The 25,297-nt window shown below is 37.3% G+C and overlaps 1 protein-coding gene across 1 annotated transcript in view; it reads left to right on the top strand.

The window, feature by feature from the left end:
* The window catches only part of ACVR1C (activin A receptor type 1C), a 94,817-nt gene that overhangs the window by 47,381 nt on the left and 22,139 nt on the right, over positions 1 to 25,297 (top strand). Inside the window, exon 3 of the mRNA XM_054478800.1 lies at positions 20,106 to 20,345. Coding sequence (XP_054334775.1) covers positions 20,106 to 20,345 — 240 coding nt within the window. The remainder of the gene's footprint in view (positions 1 to 20,105; positions 20,346 to 25,297) is intronic.

The raw sequence follows: 25,297 nt of genomic DNA, 5'->3' as shown, positions 1-25,297 counted from the left end.
TTCTGATATGTAGAAGATATAGAATTTTACTTCTTTTCCTTGCGTTTTTGCACTGGATGGGACGGCCAATATAATGATGAATACGAGAGGTGAGAGTGAAGATCCTTGCCTTTTTCCTGATTCTAGGAGGAGTGCATTCATTCTTTTACCCTTAAGTATGATGTTAACTGTGGGTTTTTTGTAGATGCCTGTTATCAGTTGAGGGAATTTACTTGTATTCCTAATTTGGTGAAAGTTTCTCTTTATTTTATTTTATTTATTTATTTATTAATTTTTTTAAATTTACAGAAGAGTTTACTGGAGTGGCTAATAAACTTGTGAAAACATGTTTCATCTCAGTTATAATCAGAAAAATTAAAATTAAAACAATAATGAAGTACAGTTTTACATGTAACAAATTGTCAAAACTCTATCAATAAATATGACAATGTCAAGTTTTAGGGATGATGTAGAGAAATGGCAACTTTTGTACAAGGCTGATGGGAGGTAAATCATTACAATGACCTTAAAGAACAAGTTGCTAATGTTAGATAAACTTGAAGGTTCTTATACCCTCTATGCCAAAAGATGTTCATCTACTTTCTCTTTAAAATCATGAATGGATATTAAATTTTTAAAAAGTAGCTTCATGAGTTTATTGAGATTATCATGTGATTTTTCTTCTTTAGTCTGTTCATATGATGGATTGCATTAATTGGTTTTCAAATGTTATCTATAATAGGGAAGATATGTGTTGTCTGGCCACTAATTAATATCTACAAGAAATGCTATGGAACATTTAATTGAACTTAAGCTTCTTTTTAATTAAAAAAAATTTTTTTAAGGCAGTGTCTTGCTCCATGGCTCACTGCAGCCTTGAACTCCTGGGCTCAAGCGATCTTTCTACCTTAGCGCCTTGAGTAGGTGGGACTACAGGCACATGCCACCACATCTGGCTAATTTCAAAAAAAATTTTTTTTTTTGAGATGGGGTCCTACAATGTTGCCCAGGCTTATCACTCATGGCCTTAAGCAATCTTCCTGCTTCAGCTTCCCAAAGTGCTGGGATTACAGGCACGAGCCACTGTATCTGGCCAGATGCAAACCTTTTTATTTGAAAAAGCTGGGAACTTTCAGGCTGAGCACTGGATGATGAAACTAGTGCCAACAACTCCACTGTTTCTGTGTCATCAGTGAGTGTGATTGACATCTCCCCCTCTGCCTGTAGGGATTTGTCAATTTCAAAGTGATCACAAAACAGGAAATATAGAAATGTACTCTGAAAAATAGACAGTGTGATATTTCTACAGTACTTGATAGTCTGCGTCATGTTCATGTACTACACAGTAGAAGAAAGGTCGGGAGGTGACCAGAAGAGGTTGGACAAAATCTCGGACTTCCCTTTACAGTTTTACCTGAAAGCCAAGTGGATCCTTGCCTCTCTGGCTCTTTCATCAGTCACCCCAGATGGTGGGGTCATTTCTGGGTAGCTGACTTGATGTAAGTGCAGTAACTCAGTCTCATGCTTCAGCTGGTCCTGTCTTCTGTACTTAGATCCTATTTGTTATGGTTGGGCCTTTGTTTTATTTTTTGTGTGTGTGACAAAATTTTTCTCCTGACTAGAGCTCATGACTCCCCTCCCGTCTCCCCCTAGTAGGTGTGTATCCTTACAGTGGTTTCTGTCTGTGAGCCCCCTAATCAGTCCCCCTCAATTCTCCTCACAATTCCTTCCTGATTTCGTGTAATTTCGGCCTTCTGTCTCTATTCAACATCTCTTAAACCCTTTTTTTTCATATTTTCTAAGTTTTGAATCTTTGATGATTTCAATATCTATAGTCTCTGTGGGTTTGGTTCTGCTGTTTTTGATTCTGCTGATTCATATTCTTGGTGACTTCTTTCCTTGTGTTTTTTAATGATTTATTTTATTGTGAGCTCATGGTCTTGGGAAACCTTATCTGGAGGAAACTTTTGAAGCCTGTATTTAAAATTTGTTCCTCCAGAGAAGATTTATATTAGCTTCTGCCAGCTGCTTGGGGGGTGTTACCAACCCAAAACCATTCAGTGTTTTGATTAGGTTTTTGGGGCCAAAGTAATAGAGTGAATTCTGACACTAAGCCTGCCTGTAGAGGATACACACTTGTAGTGAGGAACTCTCAGATTTTTTTTTTTTGGTCTTTTTTCTGCTTTACCCAAAGTTGGGCTTGAGACACACAAGCATATACCCTATCTCTCTCTGTAGAACTTTTTATTTTGTTGTCTTGTTTTGTTTTCATGGCAGTGCCATTCTTAGTTGCCTGATTTATGCAAGAATCGCTGATCTGACCTTTCACTGTTTCGGGAACCATATTTTATTTCCCAGCCTCGTGATACAGTGTGGTAAACTGAGCACTTCACCACCAAGAGCTGGCAGATGCCTCCAGGGTCAAGGCAGCCACAGTGCTCAATCCCCTCTCTGGATTTGTACTTTACTCTTGGCTGTCGAGCAATTCATTTATTTTCGCACCAGCTTTATCATAAAATAGAAAAAAATTATTGATATTTTATTCAGCATTTTTATGTGTACTGTAGCAAGAAGGGTTTCTGTGGACATCTAAAGTGTAACTTGGCAAAAAATGGAAATTCTAAGATAGTTTATTTTTGAAATGATGCTGGCATAATTATCTATCCATCTGGAAGAAAACAAGACTGTACCACAGTGTCATACCATATACAAAAATAAATTACAGCTTGATTAAATATCTAATTGTGAAATATAAAACAATTTAAATGTCAGAGAAAAATTTAGAAAAAAAGATTTTTTATGACTTTATAGTATGGAACTGTTCTTAAATAAGATAGGAAACCCAGCTGCTATAAAAGGAGAAGAAAGATATAATTGACTTGATGAAAACTAAAATAAAAATGAATGATAAAAGATAACATAAATAAAACCAGAAAACAATTTAAATATTGGGTAGAAATGTAGAAGTACTTGTAGTATATATGACTGGAAAAAGATAACTATTTAAAAGATAAATAGTGCGCGCGCACGTGTGTGTGTGTGTGTGTGTGTTTGTTAATTGCAAGACGGGGGTTGGGGAAAGAGAGAGGGTGCATGAGAGAGATTGAGAAAGGGGAAATGCTAAATGAAAAAGAATGAGAGGGCATAAACAAATTTTATAGAGGAGAAAATCCAAATGGTCAAATATTGAAAAGATGTTTAACCTCACTATTAGCTGGTATTCCATTTTTCCCACCTATTAGATGGGCAAAAGTTAAAAAAATGTATCAGCCAGGACGTTTATAAATAAAAGTATCCAAAATTTGGATAATAATATCTTAATAAGGAAATTCAGTGACTCATATGACAAGAAATCTGGAAGTAGTCAGGGTCTATTGTTTGTTAATAAAGAGGCTTGACAATGTCACCAGCCTGCTTCCATATTTCAGTACTTCCAATAACCAAGCATACAAGGATGTGAGGCGGTATGAATAAGGACAACAGAAAAGAGCATCTACCAGAAACAGACGATGGCTTCACATATTGGAATTAACAGACAAAAATTATGGACCAAATGTTTTCCAAATGTAAAGAAACAAAAGGCAAACTTGAAAATATTTTTAGAGAATAGGAAACCATTAAAAAGTGACCTAGCAGATTTAAACAAGCACAGAAGAAAACTCTTAAAAATTAAAAATACAGTAACTAACTTACAAAACTTAGGGATAGGTTTAAGAACAATTAGCATAAGAATGATTGAGGAGAGAAATAGGGGTCTTAAATACAGGTCAGGAGAAATAATTTTGTATGCAGTCTATAGAGAATACAAATGGAATATGTGGAAGAGAGGATGACAAATAGAGGAAAGTGAAAGAAGAGTTAACACATGCTTTCACATACGAGTCCAAAAGAGAAGGGAGAGAAAATTGGGCAAAAGCAGTGTCTGCAAAGATAACAGCTCAAAAATTTCCAGAATTGAGAAGAACGCCCGTCCCCAATGCCAAGAAAGTCAATGAATATCAATAGGATGAATAAAAAAGCTTAACACATTACAGTAAAACTACAGAACACCAAAGACAAAGGGAAGTCCTAAAAGTTGACAGAGGAAAAAAGTTAATTAGAGCTGAATTTAATTTAATGTTAATCAATTTAATTGAATACAATGTTAAGTTCAATTTAACATTAAATTCAATTAAACTCAATTTAACATTAAATTCACCTAAATAGATTAACATTAAATTCAGTTCCTTTGAATTGTCTTAATTAAATTCAATTAAATTGAATTCAATGTTAATCAATGAACATTTATTAACATGTTAACCCAGGTAGAATTAACATTGTCTTCTCAATAGCAAGAAGTGAAAAGAGAAACAGTGTAATTATATTTGCAATATTTTGAAAGAAAATAGCTAGCAACAGAATTCTATATCCAGCAAAAATATTTTTAAAGAAGGAGGGTAAGGAAGAGGCCCTTGTAAAGTAACAGAAATAGAGTGAGTTTGCTGTTAGTGACCCCTTGATAAAGGAAATTCTGAAGGATGTACTTCAGGCAGAAAGAAAGTAACATCAAAGTTCTGACATGCAAGGAGGAACGAAAAGCAAAGAAAGTGAGAACATGTGACTAATTCTAAAGAACATTATTGACAATAACAGTAATAATCATATAGGGCTTTAAAAATATTAATATAAACCATTCAGTGTAATAATGGCATACTGGATGTGTCAGGAGAGGGGCCAATGGAGTTAAAATGTTCTAAGGACCTTATTCTGTCTAGGAGAAGGGTAAAAGAATTTTTAAGCATTAATGCTTTAAAATGTGCCTGTTGTCATTTCTGTGTTACTTTTAAAAGAGTAGAACGTGAGTATATTCTTTCTAATCTTCAGTACGGAAAAATGGAATAATAAAAACAAATCCAAAAAATGTCAAGAGGTCTGGGCATGGTGGCTCAAGCCTGTAATCCCAATGCTTTGACAGGCCGAGGTGGGAGTGTTACTTGAGCTCAAGAGTTTGAGATCAGCCTGGGCAACATGGCAAGACCCTGTTTCTACAAAAAATTTTTAAAAATTAGTCAGGTGTGGTGGCGTGTGCCTGCGGTCCCAGCTACTTGGGAAGCTGAGGCAGGAGGGTTGCTTGAGCCCAGGAAGTCAAGGATGCAGTGAGCCATGCTCACACCATTGCACTCCAACCTGGGTGCCACTGTACTCCGGCCTGGGCAGGAGCATGAGACCCTGTTTCCAAAACAAAAACAAAAACAAAAAAACAAAAACAAAACAAACAGAAAAACCAAAAGAAGCCAAAAAAAGAGAGAAAAGGAAGCACACAGAAGATATGACAAAGAGAAAGCACCCAAATATATCAGTAATAATTAAATGTAAATAATTTAATGTAGATAGACTCAGCATTCCAGTTAAAAAACAATGATTATCAGAGTGTAGAAAACAAATTCAATTAAATGTTTAAAATACGTATCTAAAATGAAGGTCTACAGAAATGTTGAAATTATTGTGATGGTAAATATATATCATACATATATTAAACAAACAAAAGTGTTAGTTTACTTAAATTAATAGAAGACAAAACAGAATTTAATGCAAAAAAAATTACTAGAGTTTAAAAATGTCACTTTTTAACAGCTGAAGTTTCAGTTTACCAGGGATTTTTAAAGAAATCTAAATTTGTATGTACTTAAGAATGAAGTCTCAAAAATAAAGAAAATATTTACGGATCTATAAGGATAAATAGAGAAGTCCACAATCTTGGAGGGAGATTTCAACATACCACTGTCTTGGTAATTGAGATTACAGTAGGTTTTTTTAAATTAGGAGAATATACAGGGTTGAAACAATATGATTTATGAACAACCTACTTTTTAGAAAATTATAATTTACTGAACCTGAATAGTCTTGTGATATTAAATAACTTGAATCAGTTATAAAATGGACAGTAAAAATATATTCTCATTAAGAAAATTTCAAAGCCCAAAAGGCTCTACCAGAAAATTGTGCTAAACTTCCAGGAACAGGTAATTCTTACACAAACTCTTCCAAAGCGTAGACAAGGAGGAATCTCATTTTATGCATAAATTTGATATCAAAACCAAACAAAAACAGTATAGAAAAGGAAAAGTCCAAGCCATTCTCATTCATGAACATATGTGCAAGCATCCTAACTTTGACCTGGAACCATATAGGAAATGAGACTCTGGGAGCCATAGTTCAAGTTTACCCAAGTTGACAAGAAAATGATCAAGCACAATGGTAGACCTATTTTTTTAAGGCAAAGAAATGATTATTCCAGGCTGGGCACAGTGGCTAACGCCTGTAATCCCAGCACTTTGGGAAGCTGAAGCGGGCGGAATCCAAGGTCAAGAGATTGAGACCAGCTTGGCCAACATGGTGAAATCCCGTCTGTACTAAAAATACAAAAAATAGTGGGGCGTGGTGGTGCATGCCTGTAGTCCCAGCTACTCAGGAGGCTGAGGCAGGAGAATTGCTTGAACCCGGGAGGCGGAGGTTGCAGTGAGCTGAGATTGCGCCATTGCACTCCAGCCTGGTGACAGAGTGAGACTCCGTCACCAAAAAAAAAAAAAAAAGATTATTCCTGAAGCCAAGATAATGGTTGCCCTGGGGGAAGGGATAAGCTTGTGATCATGTGGGGATTTCTCAGAATGGGGATGCCAATGTTGAGCAGAGGGGGGATTTACATAGACATTTATAATTATTTGTTATATTCTACCTATATATTGTACATAATTTTCTGTATGTTCATTATATTTCACAACAAAAGAAGAATAAAACATCAAATTTCAAAGTAATGTGTGAGTATAGGTAAATCTATGGAAGTTCACACATTCTGTTAATATCTGGAGTAGGTACTGGAGACAGCTGACAGGCAGAGGACATTCTTTAACTCTTCCCTTGTCAATTTTTGTAGTGTCTGACTTGTTTTGTTGCACATATATTCTTTTTCTAATAAAAAAACCCTAATGAGTCAAAAGTTAATATAACTATAAATAAGTGTATCAAAGACATCTGGTTTTCTTCCATACCCATTTCACAGGAGAACTTAGACTTTTTAGCTGGTTGTGTGGCTGTCTACCTAACAGGCAATATTTTCAGCTACTCTTGCAGCTAAATGTGGTGATGTAACTAAGTTCTGGCTGATTAGATAAATGGCAGTGTTTTGGAGGACTTTGGAGAAGACTCATTAAAACAGCACTGTTGGCCAGGCATAATGGTTCACACCTGTAATCCTAGCACTTTGGGAAGCCCAGGCAGGAGAATCTGTTTAGTTCAAGACCAGCCTTGGCCAGATGGTGAAATTGCATCTCTACAAAAAATGAAGGAATTAGGCTGGGCGCAGTGGCTCAAGCCTGTAATCCCAGCACTTTGGGAGGCCAAGGTGGGTGGATCACCTGAGGTCAGGAGTTCAAGACCAGCCTGGCCAATACGGTGAAACCCTGTCTCTACTAAAAATACAAAAATTAGCTGGGCATGGTGGCACATGCCTATAATCCCAGCTACTCACTCAGGAGGCTGAGACAGGAGAATCACTCGAACCCAGGAGGTGGAAGTTGTAGTAAGGCAAGATCGCACTGTTGCTATCCAGCCTAGGTGACAAGAGCAAAACTCCGTCAAAAAAAAAAAAAAAAAAAAAAAAGAACTCTGTGGGTATGGTGGTGCACACTTGTAGTCCCAGCTACTTGGGAGGCTGAGGCAGGAGGATCCTTCAAGCCCAGAAGGCCAAGGCTGCAGTGAGCTATGATTGCACCAATATACTCTAGCCTGGGTGATAGAGCAAGACCCTGTCTCTTAAAAAAATTAAATAAAAAATACAAAACAGAATTGGCACATGAGTATACCACCATCATCATGCTGCCCGGATGCAAAGGTTGGAGTTATAGCAGCTGCCTTGGATCATGAGGATGATGTTTTCACTGTAGGACAGCAGCAAGGGAGCTGACAGGGGCCTGACTGAAAACTTTATGAAGCCATCCTGCTACTATTGGACTACCCATCTTCAGATCTCTTTCCCATGAGGGAGAAAAACAATTGATTTATTTGGTTTCCTCTGTTATTTGTAGTTAAACCCAATTCTAATTAACGTAAAAGCTGCAAAGCAAGTCATCCAGAGAGGCAGCAAAGCAAGTCTACCTGCCCATAGAAGGTAGAATTTTTGTTTGTAGATCAAATAAAACCTGTCTATGAGATAGGCCCCTAGACAGGTTTTATTTGATCTACACAGTTTCTGGGGAAGAAAAATGAATTTGTTTATAATGTTAAACATTAAGAGTCTGCTATGGTCTAAATATGTTCCCTCTAAGTTCATATGCTGAAATTCTAACCTCTAAGGTGATAGTACTAGAAGGTAGCAGTCTTTTGACTTGATTAGGTCAGGAGGGTGGAGCCCTCATGAATGAGACTACTGCCCTCATAAAATGGGTGCAAGGGAGCTCCTCTGCTCCCTTCACCATAAGAGGACACAGGGAGAAGGTGCCTTCTGTGAGCCAGAATGCAGCCCTTCACCAAACATGGAATCGCTGGCATGTTGATCTTAGACTTCCTAGCCTCCAGAACTATGAGAAATAAATTTCTGTTCTTTGTGAGTTACCCAGTGTATGCTATTTTACAGAATGGATGAAGATAAAGTCTTAATATAAAAATCCAGATTCCTGGCTGGTCTTGAAAATTCAGAAGATATGACATCCTTGAAGTCTCATGCTATCAGTTGGCCAAAGCTGAGTAGTGACTGACTCTTCTGTGTCAGGCATGGGCTTTTCTTATTTATTTCATTCATTCATGATGTATTGTGCTTATATCCACTGGCCTAGAGTTCCCACTATCAATAGTTTAGTTATATTTTAGCATAATTGAGTTGTTCTGTTTAATACAATTTTGTATCTTACTTCCTTAATATTAGACAAGTATTTTTTTCCTATGTGAAGGAATCCCATTTTGTTGCTTGGTTCCTTTATGGCTGGGTTGTATTTTGGTGTGTGACAGAATTGATTTCTGTAGACTCTGGGTGATAGCAGAGACATGCTCAGAGAAATCATGATGATGTCAAATAGCACCAAGAGCACCTTAACATTGTCCATGAAAATTCATCCAGAATAAGATCAGGAAGTCTGGGCTAGAGAAGCTGGAACTTTTTAGGGTTAATTTTGATAAGAATTGCTACTTAGTTCATGCTTGCACTAATTACAGCCCTTCATATGGAAATAGACTATTCAACAAAAAAAAAAACCTTCAAATTTCAGGTATCTTTGTTCACATTTTGCTACCAAAACATACAGTGCTTAAAAGGGTAAGTGTAGTAATAATTTCTGATTTTTCCCTCCAGATTTCAATATACTATTTTAATAATGCCATTATATTTTTCACTAATTCAAATAATTACTTTAATAAAGAAAATATGACAAAACATTAAAATGTGGACGCTTTATTAACTTCAGTACAATTTCTGCCTTCCTGTTCTGTTCTGAATTGCATAAAGAGGAAAAGGAAAATTGATAATTTAATCAATTGTGGTAGGTGTATAATACATATTGATTAGGCACATGTCTAAATTAGACTTTTTAAACCAAACCAAAGGTTTGCATTTGAAAGAAGATAAACTGCCAAAACATTAAAATCAAATTTATCAAAAACTAATAATTTTAAAGCAAACTGTAATTACAAGAATTGCAGACTCAGAAAGTGAGTGTTATTCTTTTGGGAGTTTAAAAGTCTTGTTATTTTCATTCCTCTTAAAAGACCCATTGCTGTTTCTTAACTTTCTTCTGGTTTTCTATTTGAGACATAAATTCATTGCTCTAGTCAGGAAAAGGTGACATGTGCATGCTGAGGAATACTCACTGGACCCCTTGTGGAATTGTTCTGCCATCACATGAACAAATCCATTTATAGCTCACTCTCTGGGGACTCAAGGCACAGCTGACAGGTGTGCCAGACAGGCTTTTTTCCCCCCTAAAATGAAAGGTGCTATGATTTTTATTGTTTGGAAAGTGCTCTGAAATATAAGCATCTAAAAGTCAGACTTGTGTTTTAAAGTTTCATATGGGAGGCATTTCTTGTCTCCAGAAACAAGTACACTGATTTACGTTATGAAATTTTGTTCATAGAGATGTAATAGGAAATTGAAAGCAAAGTTTACAGCCAATTCTAAATTGAGGATTCTATATTATATAAGGCTTTACTCTCTCAGTTATTTAAATACCATTACATTTTTACTCAAATATTTTTGAGGTGATTGTTACGTATAGGACATTGAGCTATATGTAAGCTGTATGTGAGCTAGGTCAAAATGTGATTATTTCACATCAGCTTTTTCCAAGTGAACAAGCTGCTTTGTGTGAATATATTAGCTGTGGGAGAAGTTATGCTAGCATAGAGTTTAGGACAGAGAAGTATAACTTTCCCCTGTCATCAGTATTTTCAGTGTCTTCTGTGAATACAGCTCTGTACTATGTGCTGGGGAAACAGAGATTGAGAGATGGGTGCTGCTTCCAAAGACTTTCATTTTTTTATGTAAAAGGTTGATTTAAGAAAAAAAGAACTCTAAAATATTTCTTGAATAATTACTATCTAAGTTCTTTACAGACATGCATTATTTGAGAATATGTGTTTTGATAACAGAGATTAAGAGACTATCATTTCTGCTAGGTATGTGTCCTGAAATTAAGAAAACTGATTATGGAACTTATTTATATTCTGCTTACATTTTATTAAGCTTACCTCTGCTTGAGTGCAAGTTCTTTATACTTTTTATGACAGCGATTATATTCTTTAATCCAGGATTCTTGTTTCTTTAAAGCGTAAAAATGTTATTCTTCTTAAATTCCAATGCCAATGGATAAAAGAAGATTTGCAGCCTCTTGGTGTTCGTCATCTACTCCCAGAAAACCAGCCGCACAAGGAGAACATGTCCAGGAAATATTTTTATGTGTGGCACTCCCTGTCAGCTATAAAATTATGAAACCTGCCAGATGAAGATCGTTTATGCAAATAGCCATTTATAGACTGAGCACCAAACAATGGAATGGCCCATCAATAGCTCGTTTGATTCAGTTAGAAGGGAGAGATAATTGTCATGTTATTTCTGCCTCTGTCATGGCTTGATTTGATCTCTGGATTAGAAAATCTTCTGCCCTTATTCAGTATATAAGGTTCATATTGATCCCAAATAACCCCTCTGACATAATTATGTTTGCTGTTTGCAAAAGGGAGGCCATTTGCTGCATGGCAAATAGAGCATGTTGGAGGGATCTAAGCGAATTAACTTGTAATTGGATGATTCTTGGTGAAACTTACAATGGTCACTACGAAGAAGTGATAATCTTTTTCTTATTTCCCTCCTCCCCCACTCTTTTTTTTATTTTTAAAATAATTTTACTTTAAATTCTGGGATACATGTACAGAACAGGCAGGTTTGTTACATAGGTATACGTGTGCCATGGTGCTTTGCTGCACCTATCAACCCATTATCTAGGTTTTAAGCCCCACATGCATTGGCTATTTGTATTAATGCTCTCCCTCCCATTACCCCCCACCCCCTGACAGGTCCCGGTGTGTGTGTGTTCCCCTCCCAGTGTCCATGTGTTCTCATTGTTCAACTCCCACGTAATAAGTGAGAATATGTGGTGTTTGATTTTCTGTTCCTGTATTAGTTTGCTGAGGATGATGGCCTCCAGCTTCATCCATGTCCCTGCAAAGGACATGATCTCATTCCTTCTTATGGCTGCATAGTATCCCATGGTGTAGATGTACCACATTTTCTTTATCCAGTCTATCATTGATGGGCATTTGGGTTGGTGCCATGTCTTTGCTATTGTAAATAGTGCTGTATTAAACATATGTGTGCATGTGTCTTTGTAGTAGAATGGTTTATATTCCTTTTGGTATATACCCAGTAATGGGATGGCTGGGTCAAATGGTATTCCTGGTTCTAGATCCTTGAGGAATTGCCCCACTGTCTTCCACAGTGGTTAAACTAATTTACATTCCTACCAACAGTGTAAAAGTGTTCTGATTTCTCCACAGCCTCGCCAGTATCTATTGTTTCTTGACTTCATAATCGCCATTCTGACTGGCATGAGATGGTATCTCATTGTGGTTTTGATTTACATTTCTCTAATGATTAATGATGTTGAGCCTTTTTTCATATGCTTGTTGCCTGCATAAATGTCGTCTTCTGAGAAGTGTCTGTTCATATCCTTTGCCTACTTTTTGATGGGATTTTTTTCTTGTAAACTTGTTTAAGTTCCTTGTAGATTCTGGATACTGGACCTTTGCCTGATGGGTAGATTGCAAAAATTTTCTCCCATTCTGTAGGTTGCCTGTTCACTCTGATGATAGTTTCCTTTGCTGTGCAGAAGCTCTTTAGTTTAATTAGATCCCATTTGTCAATTTTGGCTTTTGTTGCAATTGCTGTTGGCATTTTCATCATGAAATCTTTGCCCATGCCTATGTCCTGAATAGTATTGCCTAGGTTTTCCTCTAGGGTTTTTATGGTTTTTGGTTTTACATTTAAGTCTTTAATCCATCTTGAGGTGATTTTTGTATAATGTGTAAGGAAAGGATCCAGTTTTAGTTTTCTGCATATGGCTAGCCAGTTCTCCCAGTACCATTATTAAATAGGGAATCTTTTCCCTTTTGCTTGTTTTTGTCAGGTTTGTCAAAGATCAGATGGTTGTAGATGTGTCATGTTATTTCTGATGTCTCTGTTCTGTTCCATTGGTCTATGTGTCTGTTTTGGCACCGGTACCATGCTGTTTTGGTTACTGTAGCCTTGCAGTATAGTTTGAAATCAGGTAGCATGATGTCTCCAGCTTTGTTCTTTTCACTTAGGATTGTCTTGGCTATACAGGCTCTTTTTTGGTTCCATATGAAATTTAAAGTAGTTTTTTCTAATTCTGTGAAGAATGTCAATGGTAGTTTGATGGGAATAGCTTTGAATCCACAGATTAATTTAGGCAGCATGGCCATTTTCATGATATTGATTCTTCCTATCCATGAGCATGAAATGTTTTTACATTTGTTTGTGTCCTCTCTTATTTACTTGAGCAGTGGTTTGTAGTTCTCCTTCAAGGTCCTTCACATTGCTTGTTAGCTGTATTCCTAGGTATTTTATTTTCTCTGTAGCAATTGTGAATGGGAGTGTATTCTTAATTGGGCTCTCTGCTTGTCTATTGTTGATGTGTAAGAATGCTTGTGATTTTTGCACGTTGATTTTGTATCCTGAGACTTTGCTGAGGTTGTTTATTAGCTTAAAGAGTTTTGGGGCTGAGATGATGGGGTTTTCTAAATATAGAATTATGTTATCTGCAAACAGACAGTTTGACTTCCTCTCTTCCTATTTGAATACCCCTTATCTCTTTCTCTTGCCTGATTGCCCTGGCCAGAACTTCCAATACTATGTTCAATAAGACTGATGAGAGAGAGCATCCTTGTTTTGTGCTGGTTTTCAAAGGGAATGCTTTCAGCTTTTGCCCATTCAGTATGATATTGGCTGTGGGGTTGTCATAAATAGCTATTATTATTTTAACATATGTTCCATGTATACCTACTTTATTGAGGGTTTTTAATATCAAGGGATGTTGGATTTTATAGAAGGCCTTTTCTGCATCTGTTGTGATAATCATGTGGTTTTTGTCATGTGATGGATTACATTTATTGATTTGTGTATGTTGAACCAGCCTTGTATCCCGGGGTGAAGCCAACTTGATCTTGATGGTTAAACTTTTTGATGTGCTGCCAGTTTGCTTAGCTAGTATTTTATTGAGGATTTTCGCATTGATGTTCATCAGGGATATTGGCCTGAAGTTTTCTTTTTTTGTTGTGTCTCTGCCAGGTTTTGGTATCAGGATGATGCTGGCCTCATAAAATGAGTTAGGGAGAAGTCCCTTCTTTTCAATTGTTGGGAATAGTTTCAGAAGGAATGGTACCAGCTCCTCTCTGTACGTCTAGTCCTGGGCTTTTTTTTTTTTTGGTTGGTATGCTATGTATTACTGCCTCAATTTCACAACTTGTTATTGGTCTATTCAGGGATTCAACTTCTTCCTGGTTTAGTTTTGGGCCTCCTCCCCCAATCTTAAAGTTTTCTTCATATATAAATATATATGTTAATTATATATATTTATTATATATTATATATATTTATTATATATTATATATATTTATTATATATATATTTTTTTGAGACGGAGTCTTGCTCTGTCATCAGGCTGCAGTGCAGTGGTGCGATCTCAGCTCACTGCAACCTCTACCTCCTGGGTTCAAGCGATTCTTCTACCTCAGCCTCCCGAGTAGCTGGACTAGAGGCACGCACCAACCATGCCCAGCTAATTTTTTGTATTTTTCATAGAGACAGAGTTTCACCATGTTGGCCAGGATGGTATCGATATCTTGACCTCGTGATCCGCCCACCTCGGCCTCCCAAAGTGCTAGGATTACAGGCGTGAGCCACTGCGCCCAGCCTTCTCCATATTTTTACTTGTGAAGTTGCTTGGGAATTGTTCTCTAGATGGGTCATATATTAAATAGTAGATCTTAAATTCCGCAAGGTCGTGGACTCTGCTCTGCTTTTCTGGCGTTTCCTCTAGAGAATTTTTCTCAGTCAGTGCATACAAAGCAATCCATTTGGAGCTAATCTTTGAGCCAACTTAGTAAAGCATCAAGAAACCAGTTAGAAATGTGTTCTCATTACCATCTAGCAAATATTGGAAAAAATGGTACCCACATTTTAGGATGCTGTGAAGTGGCAGGTTAAGGGAGGTTCATCATGATGATTTAGGAGATTTCTCCTTGCTCAACATGTCACTCTGTTTTTTACAAAAGCAATTATTCCTATTGAACTAATAAATGAGCTAGCTTTGAATGTTGTAGTGGTAGTGTATTCTCTCTTCTATTTCAGCTGTACATATTATTTCCACTTATTTTCCCCCAGAAACCTGTGAAGTAAATAAAGACTCTTTAATTGAATTCACAGGAGTGTGTCACAGGTTTATAGGGGTGGATGGACAGAACATCATCACGTCATTCAGTTGACAGTGGTAGCATTTTTCCCAGGTGCCAGGACAGAAACAGACCCATCAAAAAGCATCTCCAGCAATATTCCCCTTTTGGTTGGTGTGTTACCTGAGAACATTTCAAAGTCACAAGCTGGAGAAAGAAATGCTTTCTTTTTTATGCGTGAAAGAGAGTGAGAAAGCAGTTGAAGACTTGATATTAATAGTTATACCTTCATGAAATGGACCTTGCAAAATGTTATCTTTTTACTTGGGAAAAACTATTAATAAAAGGAGGGAGAGTGGTTTTAATGCAAAATGACAGTGACTTTTGGGATGGAAGCACTAATCTTGAAAGGTTTTACAAGAATGGACTTTGTTTGGATGAAGGGCTCTGTTTTTTGTTTGTTTGTTTCTAAACAATTTTCCAGCAGGACATATCTCTTCACTCCCTCTATTCTCAGAGGGTTTCTAATATGTCACTCCATTGTAATGCCTTGGTTTTTAGTCAGCTGATTGCCATTTTAATATAGTGGGGAAATGTGTCTGTAATTTGAAATGTAGATATTATACCAGAAGATTTCCATGCCAGTAGTCCATATGAATTATTTGAAGCAATTGATCAAGTACACACCTCCACTTCTAAGTGTGAGCAAAAGTTCTGAGAAGGAATTTAAAGGAAAGATATTTTATTCTAGTAAACAGTTTGCAAACTGGGGAGAAATAGCCCTCAGCTTAAACTGAAGGTGCGTTCCAGAGAACAAAGGCAGGGTTTGTTTGGCTTTTATAGAGAAAGTTCCCATTTAGGTTTTCAGTCAGGTCCTCCTATGAAAAATGAAAGATTAGAACTTACTTAGTTCAGATTGGTTGATGCAGCTGAGTTCTGATTGGTTGATGCAGGCCACAGCCTATTGGTTGATTCAGGTAACATGGGCAAGAACAGTTAATCATGAAAGTTTCAAAGTTAAGCAGTTGTGTGGCTTTTCTGGGAACTCAGAGTATGTGTGTAACCTCTAGTCAGCCAATGGCCACTTGGTTCTATTTTAAATTTAGGCCCCGTTTGCCACTCAGGATTCATCTTGAGGGATTGACTTTTTCAGGTTCACATAGCCATCTCCTTCTTATAGCATATGCTAAAGAAATGTAAATTAATTAATTTGAAAGTCACGTAAATCTCATAAACATCAATATTTTTTCATACTTTCAATAAAGAAGGAGCAGAGAAGGAAATGTGGGGATCATGCCTACATTGTCTTATCTTTTTCTTTTCATCTTGAGGCTCTCCTTAAAGCAAGAAATAGGAAGTAGTGAGGAGGTAATGGGAATAGTAAACTGTTCTGGGAGAAGCTGATGCATTTAAACTAAGTCTTCACTTGGGCAGTGGCAACCACCAGTGACTTTCACAATCGCCAGGTCCACGCAGGTCTCCAGGGAGAGCTGCAAAACTCACAAAGATAAATTAAAATTTCCTTCCTTCCTTCCTTCCTTCTTTCCCTCCCTCCCTCCTTCTTTTCTTCCTTCCTTCCCTGCCTCCTTGCTTCTCTCTTTCCTTTTTCCTTCCTTCCTTCCTTCCTTCCTTCCCTCTCTCCTTCTCTCCCTTCCCCCTTTTCTTCCTGCTATCTTGTTAATAATTCCTTCCCTTGCATTTTCTCAGTTTGACATATTGTAGGGCTTATTTGGGGAAATATTTGTCAGCCAGGCCCTCACCTTTCTGGGTTAGTGCTTTTCTCTCATTTTCCCCATTCTCTTCAATCTAATTTTCTAAGGAGTGAAATCACTTGAATTAACAATGCAGCACTCCTCCCACCTCACTTTTGGGATTTAACGTGTCCCCCCATGGAGCTGCTAATTCCATGGAGAATGCATCTCACTTGGCACAGAAAATCCCCTAAATTGCAAAGCATCAAATAATAAGAGTTTTCCTGTGATCAAGAATGTAAAACCTGCTAGAAAAATTAATATGTTCATCAAAGTTAATGATTATTGAAACGTATTCTTAGCTGCGTGATTGTTTTCTTGTACCCTGATTCGCTGGATGTAGACTACAGTTTTATTTTTTTCATTTATCCCCTCTAGTGATTATCATCAGCATTAGGTTTAAAGCATAGTTTTACAAATGTTTGCTTTTAAAATTCCTCAGTGTTTAAGGAGTTCTTACCGAATGGTGTTGCTAGACTTTTTCTAGCTGAGTAATCTCTTTTCCTTACTAACTCACATTGGTGAATTTGTTCACAAAAGTAGAAACATTGTTCATCTATAATAAACATCTCTGAGAGCCATAGCCATCACTAGAGCAGTGCACTTTTATGGAGATTATTCTATTTTTAGGGTTGCTGACCTTTTGCTTTTTTATTAGTTGCTATAGTGATGATCTGAGCTCTGCTTAATAGAGCTTTACAAAAATGATGACGATCAATAAGCTTGTTAATGCTAATGTTTATATTGATAGTTCCTAATAACACATATCAAAATAAAATTTAGTCATGTAAATGTATTCAGTAGTGGAATTGTGTATTTAAAAACACTTTTTAAATAGATGTTTATGTAAGATGCAGGAGATTAAATGCATTCTGTGGCTTTTTTAGAAAAACTAGAATACCTTTGTGCAGACATAAAAATATGGAGACAGTTTGAAAGATCATTGTGAAATACACAATAAAATCATTTTATAACAGCAAACTTCAGAAGTTGGAAGTACCATGGCTAATGATTACTAAAGCAAAGTCAAGTCAGATAATTCTTTTAGTACCTATTCTAAGAACACTCTAGGCCAATTTCTCCTCATATGCACCTGTATAACTACTAATGATTTCAGAGGAATTCTGAAACACTCAGGGGAAGAAAAGTTGGTAATCAGTTAAAATTCATCTGGCAAAGTAGTAGAACAGCACAGATTATGATTGTTTCTGAAGTTCACTTAATAATTTTTAAATCTTTTACTTACTGATAGTAGATAAACTACTATCTTTGGCATTATAGTGAAATTTCTATGAACACATTTGTGAGGAATTTGATTCTTTTTCCTTCAGAATTAAATAATATTTGTTTTCAAATGATAGTCATGTATTTTTTGACACATTGTAGGTGAAGTGCAAGAACGTCTAAGATATTAAGCTCTTTAGCATCGTCAGTGCAAAGAGGACATCTGGGGAATGGCGAAACTATCAAGGCCCATTATCATTGCAATTTGTTTAGATGCTAAGGTGCTGGTGTCAGGCTATTGCTTTCCAAGCATAGTCTCCCATTCTTTCTCTGTCCTGTGAAGAATCATCCGGGGAGGCAGTTTGCCAAAGGTTCACAGCAAGAAGATGGTAGCCCACAGGTGGAACTGGTTTCTCTCTCTCTAGAACCTGGATTCCTCTCCTTCTCCTTGATGTTTGAGAACCTAAGTCTCCTCAATTCTGCTCCCATAGTCTATCAAATATGCTCTAAGATTTATTAAAAACAAAAATCAACACCACAGTAGTAGGACAAGGGGATGAAATGGGATTGATGCAGAGGCTATCTTTAGTCAACGAAAAGGAAATGAACAATGTGTCAGTTTCAAGTGTCAAAATAACTTCTTTGAAAAACACAGGAAATTATCTGTCATCATAGATTTTTCATGTATCACTTTTTTTCTAAATTAAAAAAAGATTTCTTAAATGCAAGATGAAGTTTAAGCAAAAAAATTGGCTTCATGTGTTTTTAAAATTAGAATCACAAATTTAATTATATCCTTATGTTACTTGGTTTCAATGATCACATTTATTTTTCTAAAATGAAAAGTCTTGTCTCTTATAGGAATACCACTAGTAGAACTTTTAGTGATTCTGTCATTTAAGAACTATTTACTGATCATCTACTATGTGTCAGGCATCATTGTAAACACTGGACATATGGCTGGGAACAAAGCAGGCAAACTTCTTCCTCTCCCGAAGCTGATGTCCTCTGGAGGGAATTGGGTAATCAATAAATGAGTATATGTGTCAGGTGGTGATCAGAGCTAGGAATTAAAATCAAGCAGGACAAGGGTCTTGAGAGTGTACAGGGAATGGGAAAGAAGTGCTATTTTAGGTAAGGTTGTCAGCCAACACCACGGTCTCCCAACTGGTTTCTTGCATTAGGTTTCTGATTGACCTATTCACTTTTATTCTTGCTTCTCTAGTGTCTATTCACACAGCAGCCACTCAGAATAAAAATTAGATCGTGTCTCTTACCTACCAAAACCCTGAAACAACTTTTTAAAATAAAATTCACAGTCCTTTCCTTAATCCTTTTCATCTCACCATCATCACTCCCTCTCTCTTTCCTGCTTCATTTTTTTTTCTGTAGCACCATTCTTTCTTGCTTTTGTGTTAAACATCTGTTTAGTAGATGAATGAGAACATATATGACTCAAGAACAGGAATTTGGGCTCTTTCCTCACCATTGTGTCTCCAACACCTGGAATAGCAGCAACACATTGCAAGAGCCCAATAATTATTTTGGCATGAAAGAGTGAGTGTACATGCTTTAAAAGTGGACTGCTGTGGCCAGGCACGGTGGCTCACGCCGGTAATCCCAGCACTTTGGGAGGCTGAGGTGGGTGGATCACCTGAGGTCAGGAGTTTGAGATCAGCCTGGCTAACATGGTGAAACCCTGTCTCTATAAAAATAGAAAAATTAGCCGGGCATGGTGGTGGGCACCTGTAATCTCAGCTACTCAGGAGGCTGAGGCAGGAGAATGGCTTGAACCTGGGAGGTGGAGGTTGCAGTGAGCCCAGATCGCACCACTGCACTCCAGCCTGGGTGATAGAGTGAGACTTCATCTCAAAAAAAAAAAAAAAAAAAAGTGTACTGCTGAATAATGGAGGGAAAATAGTAGACAGAAAAGAGTGAAATGCTTCAGAGATCCTAAAACAGATCCCATGTGCTGGTTTCCATTATCATAATCATATTTCTTATTGTCACCTGCCATAACCATTCCTAGCTGCAGCCTAATCTTATTTCTTTTTCTCCATCTTTGCTTATACCGCAGAGAGCCTTTACCAATGAATGTAAGTGCATACTGTGTAGCTGAATATTCTGGATGTGAAATTTTGGTGATTGCAATTCCAATTCCAAAAATACTTAAAATGGGTTGATTTATGGTCATGTTCTTTCTTCTTTAAACTGTAGCATCACCAAATGCCCCAAAACTTGGACCCATGGAGCTGGCCATCATTATTACTGTGCCTGTTTGCCTCCTGTCCATAGCTGCAATGCTGACAATATGGGCATGCCAGGGTCGACAGTGCTCCTACAGGAAGAAAAAGAGACCGAATGTGGAGGAACCACTCTCTGAGTGCAATCTGGTAAATGCTGGAAAAACCCTGAAAGATCTGATTTATGATGTGACCGCCTCTGGATCTGGCTCTGGTATGTTACCATTGTCCATTTTTTTTTTAAAAATAAGAAAACTCTTTATTTAAAAGTAAAGAAAAACTTTTTAACAAAAAGGGCCCAAATATTATGAATTCCATCTTGAAAGGATACATGGTGAGCTCTGGTATAGGAACTCCTTTTAGTACCTGAGGAAGAGAAAAACCATCGTGGCCTATAGAATTAAGTCTTCTCAGTTGCTTTTTATAGCTTTAGGTGTTCAGATTCTTACATTCACTTTCCTTCAGAATTTATTTCTGAAGCAAAAAAGCAATTTCCCTTCTCTACTCCCTACTTCCCCCCATTATGGTTACGAACAATCACTGTTGCTTTCTTGATAATGTTTTATGGACACAAAAGGGTTAGGGTTGTAGTATTTAGGGTGTTGAGTTCTGAGGGAAAGATGTTGGTTATACAAAGTAGTGTTCTTTGAGCACTTTTGCTTGTGGTTATGAGGATTTTCAGAATCTATAGACATCCCCTGAGATGTGTGTGAAGCTAACAGGGAACTCACCTGAAATTAAATCAAGAATATGTTCTTAAAGCAAAGAAACAGAAGATTAAAGAGAGCAGTGCAGCATTCCTGTGCTGGCTTTTGCTGGCAATGGTTACATACATGACTGTCTTCCTCTTTAATGGAACTCCAGAACCCCCGGTAAAGCATTCAAAGTACCAGGCTGTATTATAGCCTAAATGAGCCTTTCTCACAACACAAAGCATTTGAAGGTTTTTTATTTTTATTTTTATTGTTTTTTTTTTATCTTTTGGCAGGAGGTTGGGGGAGTGGGGGGACAGTTTTCCCCAGAATAAGAAACTCCCTAAAATGGTAGGGGATTCCATATATATATATATCCAGAAATCCTGCCAGCTCATGGTTTACGGAAATATGAACAAGAGTAACCCTAGGTGAGCCACTTCAGAGGCCCCTGCATCTCTTCTTGTTTTGGAAGGATCATTAAGATAGTAGCCCAACATTTTGAAGAACTCCCTTGCCAATGGCTTTTGGGAAAATCCAGGCAGTAACAATTAACAGAGGTAGGTGACAGAGGGGTGATAACATCTCTATGTGCATCTATATTTAGCATGAAGCTGCTTTGGATTCATCAGAAAAGCAAAGCATAATCAAACCCAGAGAGTTCGCTCCTTCTGGGGCAAAATCACCTGGCCTCCCACTGACGAAGTCTAAATGTTTACACCATCACTGTACACATTAGGTAGCATCTTTCAAAGGAAGAATACTGGTAAGAAAACCCCCAAACTGCAAAGTTTTAAAAACCGGAATTTAAATTAAATTAAATTATTGGCTAGACGACTGGCACCTTCCTTCCTTCCTTTGTCTCCTTCCTTCCTTCCTTTGTCTCCTCCCTTCCTTCCTTCCTTTGTCTCCTTCCTTCCTTCCTTCGTCTCCTTCCTTCCTTCCTTCCTTCCCACCCTCCCTCCCTCCTTTCTTTCTTTCTCTCTTTCTTTCTCTTTCTTTCTTTCTTTCTTTCTTTCTTTCTTTCCTTCCTTCCTTCCTTCCTTCTTTCTTTCTTTCTTTCTCTTTCTTTCTTTCTTTTTCTTTCTTTCTTTCTCTTTCTTTCTCTCTCTTTCTTTCTTTCTTCTTCTTTTTTTTTTTCCCAGATTCTCACCCTGTTACCTAGGCTGGAGTGCAGTGGCGGTATCTTGGCTCACTGCAACCTCTCCCTCCTGGATTCAAGTGATTCTCCTACCTGAGCCTCCTAAGTAGCTAGAATTACAGGTGTGCCTCACTACACCTGGCTAATTTTTGCATTTTTAGCAGAGATGGGGTTTCACCATGTTGGCCAGGCTGGTCTCAAACTCCTGAACTCAAGTGATCTGCCTGCCTCGGCCACCCAAAGTGCTGAGATTACAGGTGTGAGCCACTGCACCCGGCCACATTTTTCTTTAAAATGAAAACTTGTTGATATTCAATATTGTTTCCTTCTTTGACTCTGACACTTTGAGGCCCACTGTGCCCTGATTTCTTGAATATTGACAACATTCTAGGCACAGAGACCTCTGATTTATGACAAGTTTCTTGAAACCTTATATAATTTCTGTATAAGGTTCAAGAGGTTAAATAACTCTCTGCTTAATCCCCATCCCCAAAAACATTTTAATTTATCTGAAGATGTTAGATAAAAACGTGCATTTTGGAGCTATTCCTTAAATACATTTAAGATAACCAAAGATTTTCCTTTCAAATGAAAGTAATTCAGATTTTAATACTAGAGATTGGGATTTAGTTTGAGAAAGTAGTCATGGGCTAGGGCATAAATCAAAAATTAATGTTACATTTTCTGGTGTTTTTTACATGTTTAAACCTAAATCTGGAATTACTGATTCTGGACTCTCTCGTTTTCAGATTATTCTAAGATCTCTCATTAAAAAAAAAAAAAAAAAAAAAGTAGTAAATGTGTCCAAGCATGGATGATTTCTTTAAATACCAATCTGAAAGAGCTTTAGGCATTTTTTCCCCTGAAGCCAGTTGCATACGTTTGGCAGTGACCAGTGGCTGAAAGTAACAGAAGGCCTCCCTGCCTTTGATAATCAGAGAATGGGTGTATCCGCAGTGAGGCTTCAGTCATAAAAGCTCACCTGTAGGGAGGGGATTGGAGGAGTGGAGAGTCTGATTCCCTCTGCTTTTCTTAATTGGCCAGTAACTTTAAATGTAAGACAGTTTTGTCAGATGCTGAGAAACAAAAACTGTGAAGTGTATTCTTGACTGGGTCAGGGGCAAATTTCAAAGACATGCATAATGCCTGCAAGAGAGGAAAATGGATTGATGAGAAAGGATGGTGTCTCAGATGGCTTCCAAGAAACTGGGTAGGTTGCTGCTTTTCTCTTGTGGTGTAACAATTCTGACTGATGGTGACATTATTGAAAGCTAACCTTCTACAACCCCTGGTTAAAAGATTGAAATGAACCTACAGGGAGAAGCAGAAATCCATGTATCTTCAAATGAAATGTCTAGGTGCATAACAGAAGAATTAGATTCATTTTGGTGGTTGCTTTGAAAGATACCAAAGCAAGTTTTATTGAGTTTTAATGTCTCAATTTAATTGCTGTCTCAAGTACTTTATATATTGTTGTCTTACTTTGTTCCTGATCTGCACCACTGATTATGTACTTGATTAATTTGCAGTTTGAAAGCATAAGCTTATCTAGCTCTCCATCCATTTGTTGTGTTTTGGGTAGTGCTGGTTGGTGGTAGTGATGTTTCTGTGAGTGTGCATGTATGTGTGTGGATAAGACTAGAGGTTAGCAGGAGGAAGGGAGAGACTGAGATTGAGATTTGGCCTAATAATTGTTAGCATAACTTTTAGTGTGTGGTCAAGTAATAAAATTGATTGTTGCCTGCAAAAACAGTCCAGGCTGGGCTCAGTGGCTCACGCCTGTAATCCCAGCACTTTGGGAGGCCAAGGCAGGTGGATCGCTTGAGGTCAGGAGTTCGAGACCAGCCTGGCCAACATGGTGAAACCTCTCCTGTACTAAAAATACAAAAATTAGCCAGGTATGGTGGTGCACACCTGTAGTCCTAGCTACTCAGGAGGCTCATGTGGGAGAATCGCTTGAACCTGGGAGGTGGAGATAGTAGTGAGCTGAGATCATGCCACTGCACTCCAGCCTGACAGAGCAAGACTCCATCTCAAAAAACAAAAAAACAAAAACAAAAACAAATGAACAAACAAAAACAGTCTTATAGTTTGCTTCTAGAGAGGAAGAGTTTGCACTGAAGATCAGTGTTTTAGTTCTAGGTCTGCCTCTCACTAGCAGCATAATCCTGGGAAAGACTTCGATTATCGAGGGGCCTCAGTTTTGCCATCTCTAAAATGATAGGGTTGAACCAGATAATTTCAAAAGAACTTTCTGCCTGTAGGGTTTTGTGACTAATTGTTGAGATCCGTAACAGCAGATTTGTAGTCTGTGCTTATTTAGCCTGTGCTTATATGTTCATATGAGAACATATGAATGAACAATGACTCATTTTAGGTGCAGGGACCAAAGCCCCCGCAAGACAGGGTCATTGCTATGAGGGCTCCCTAGCTGTCTGAGTACAAAAACAGTAACTAAATGTGACTTTTCAGAATAGACGTAGACTGTAACCTCTTTAACTATTTTTCCTTTGATTTTAAGAGTAATAAATATCAATTGTGGAAATTAAGAAAATGTGGAAAATTAGAAAGAAGACTATCATAACTCACCCCAGTTTCACCAAGAGAAATAACCATCATAACATTTAGCATGTTTCCTTTTGAGTCTTATTTTCTGTGCATATTTTGGATAGCTAGATACACTTATATTTATAAGAATAAAATGTACTATGCTGATTTTATTTAATATAGCAAAAGTATTTTTTCATGTTATTAAATACTTCTTCATAAGCATCATCATTATTATTGGCTCTGAGTATGCCATCCTAAGATTAACATAATGTTAACCATTATTGAACATGTAATATGCCAGATACTGTGCTAGGTGCTGAACATGCTTATTAATTCTCATATCATCTCTATGAGATGTGTAATATTGATTATCCCCAGTTTTTCAGATGAAGAAGCTGAAGCGCAGACACGTAAAATAACTTGCACATGATTACCAGGTGGCAGAGCTGAAATCTGAACCCGCCTGTGCTCTTAATTTCTGCACTTTATTTCACAATTATTCCATTACCTGACACTTTTACTTATTTTATTCCTATAAATAATAATAAGATATTAAACATCTTGACATAAATTTTTCCACATTTTGCATTAAGTATTTGCGACAGAATTCTAGAGGTGGAGTTAGTAGTTCAAAGAATATAAGCATTATACCTACATTCAGGATATATTTTCTTTGAAATTTTTTTTTTGTTCCACAGAAAATATTCATTTGATATCTTATTTGACTATATCTTGCTTTTAGTGTAATGTCATTATCTCACATGATCATTGTATTTGATTCTT

The sequence above is a fragment of the Pongo pygmaeus genome, chromosome 11 (genome assembly GCF_028885625.2).
Source record: "Pongo pygmaeus isolate AG05252 chromosome 11, NHGRI_mPonPyg2-v2.0_pri, whole genome shotgun sequence".
Lineage (NCBI taxonomy): Eukaryota > Metazoa > Chordata > Mammalia > Primates > Hominidae > Pongo > Pongo pygmaeus.
The sequence above is the reverse complement of the archived record's forward strand: the minus strand, read 5'-3'. Positions and strand labels throughout refer to the sequence as shown.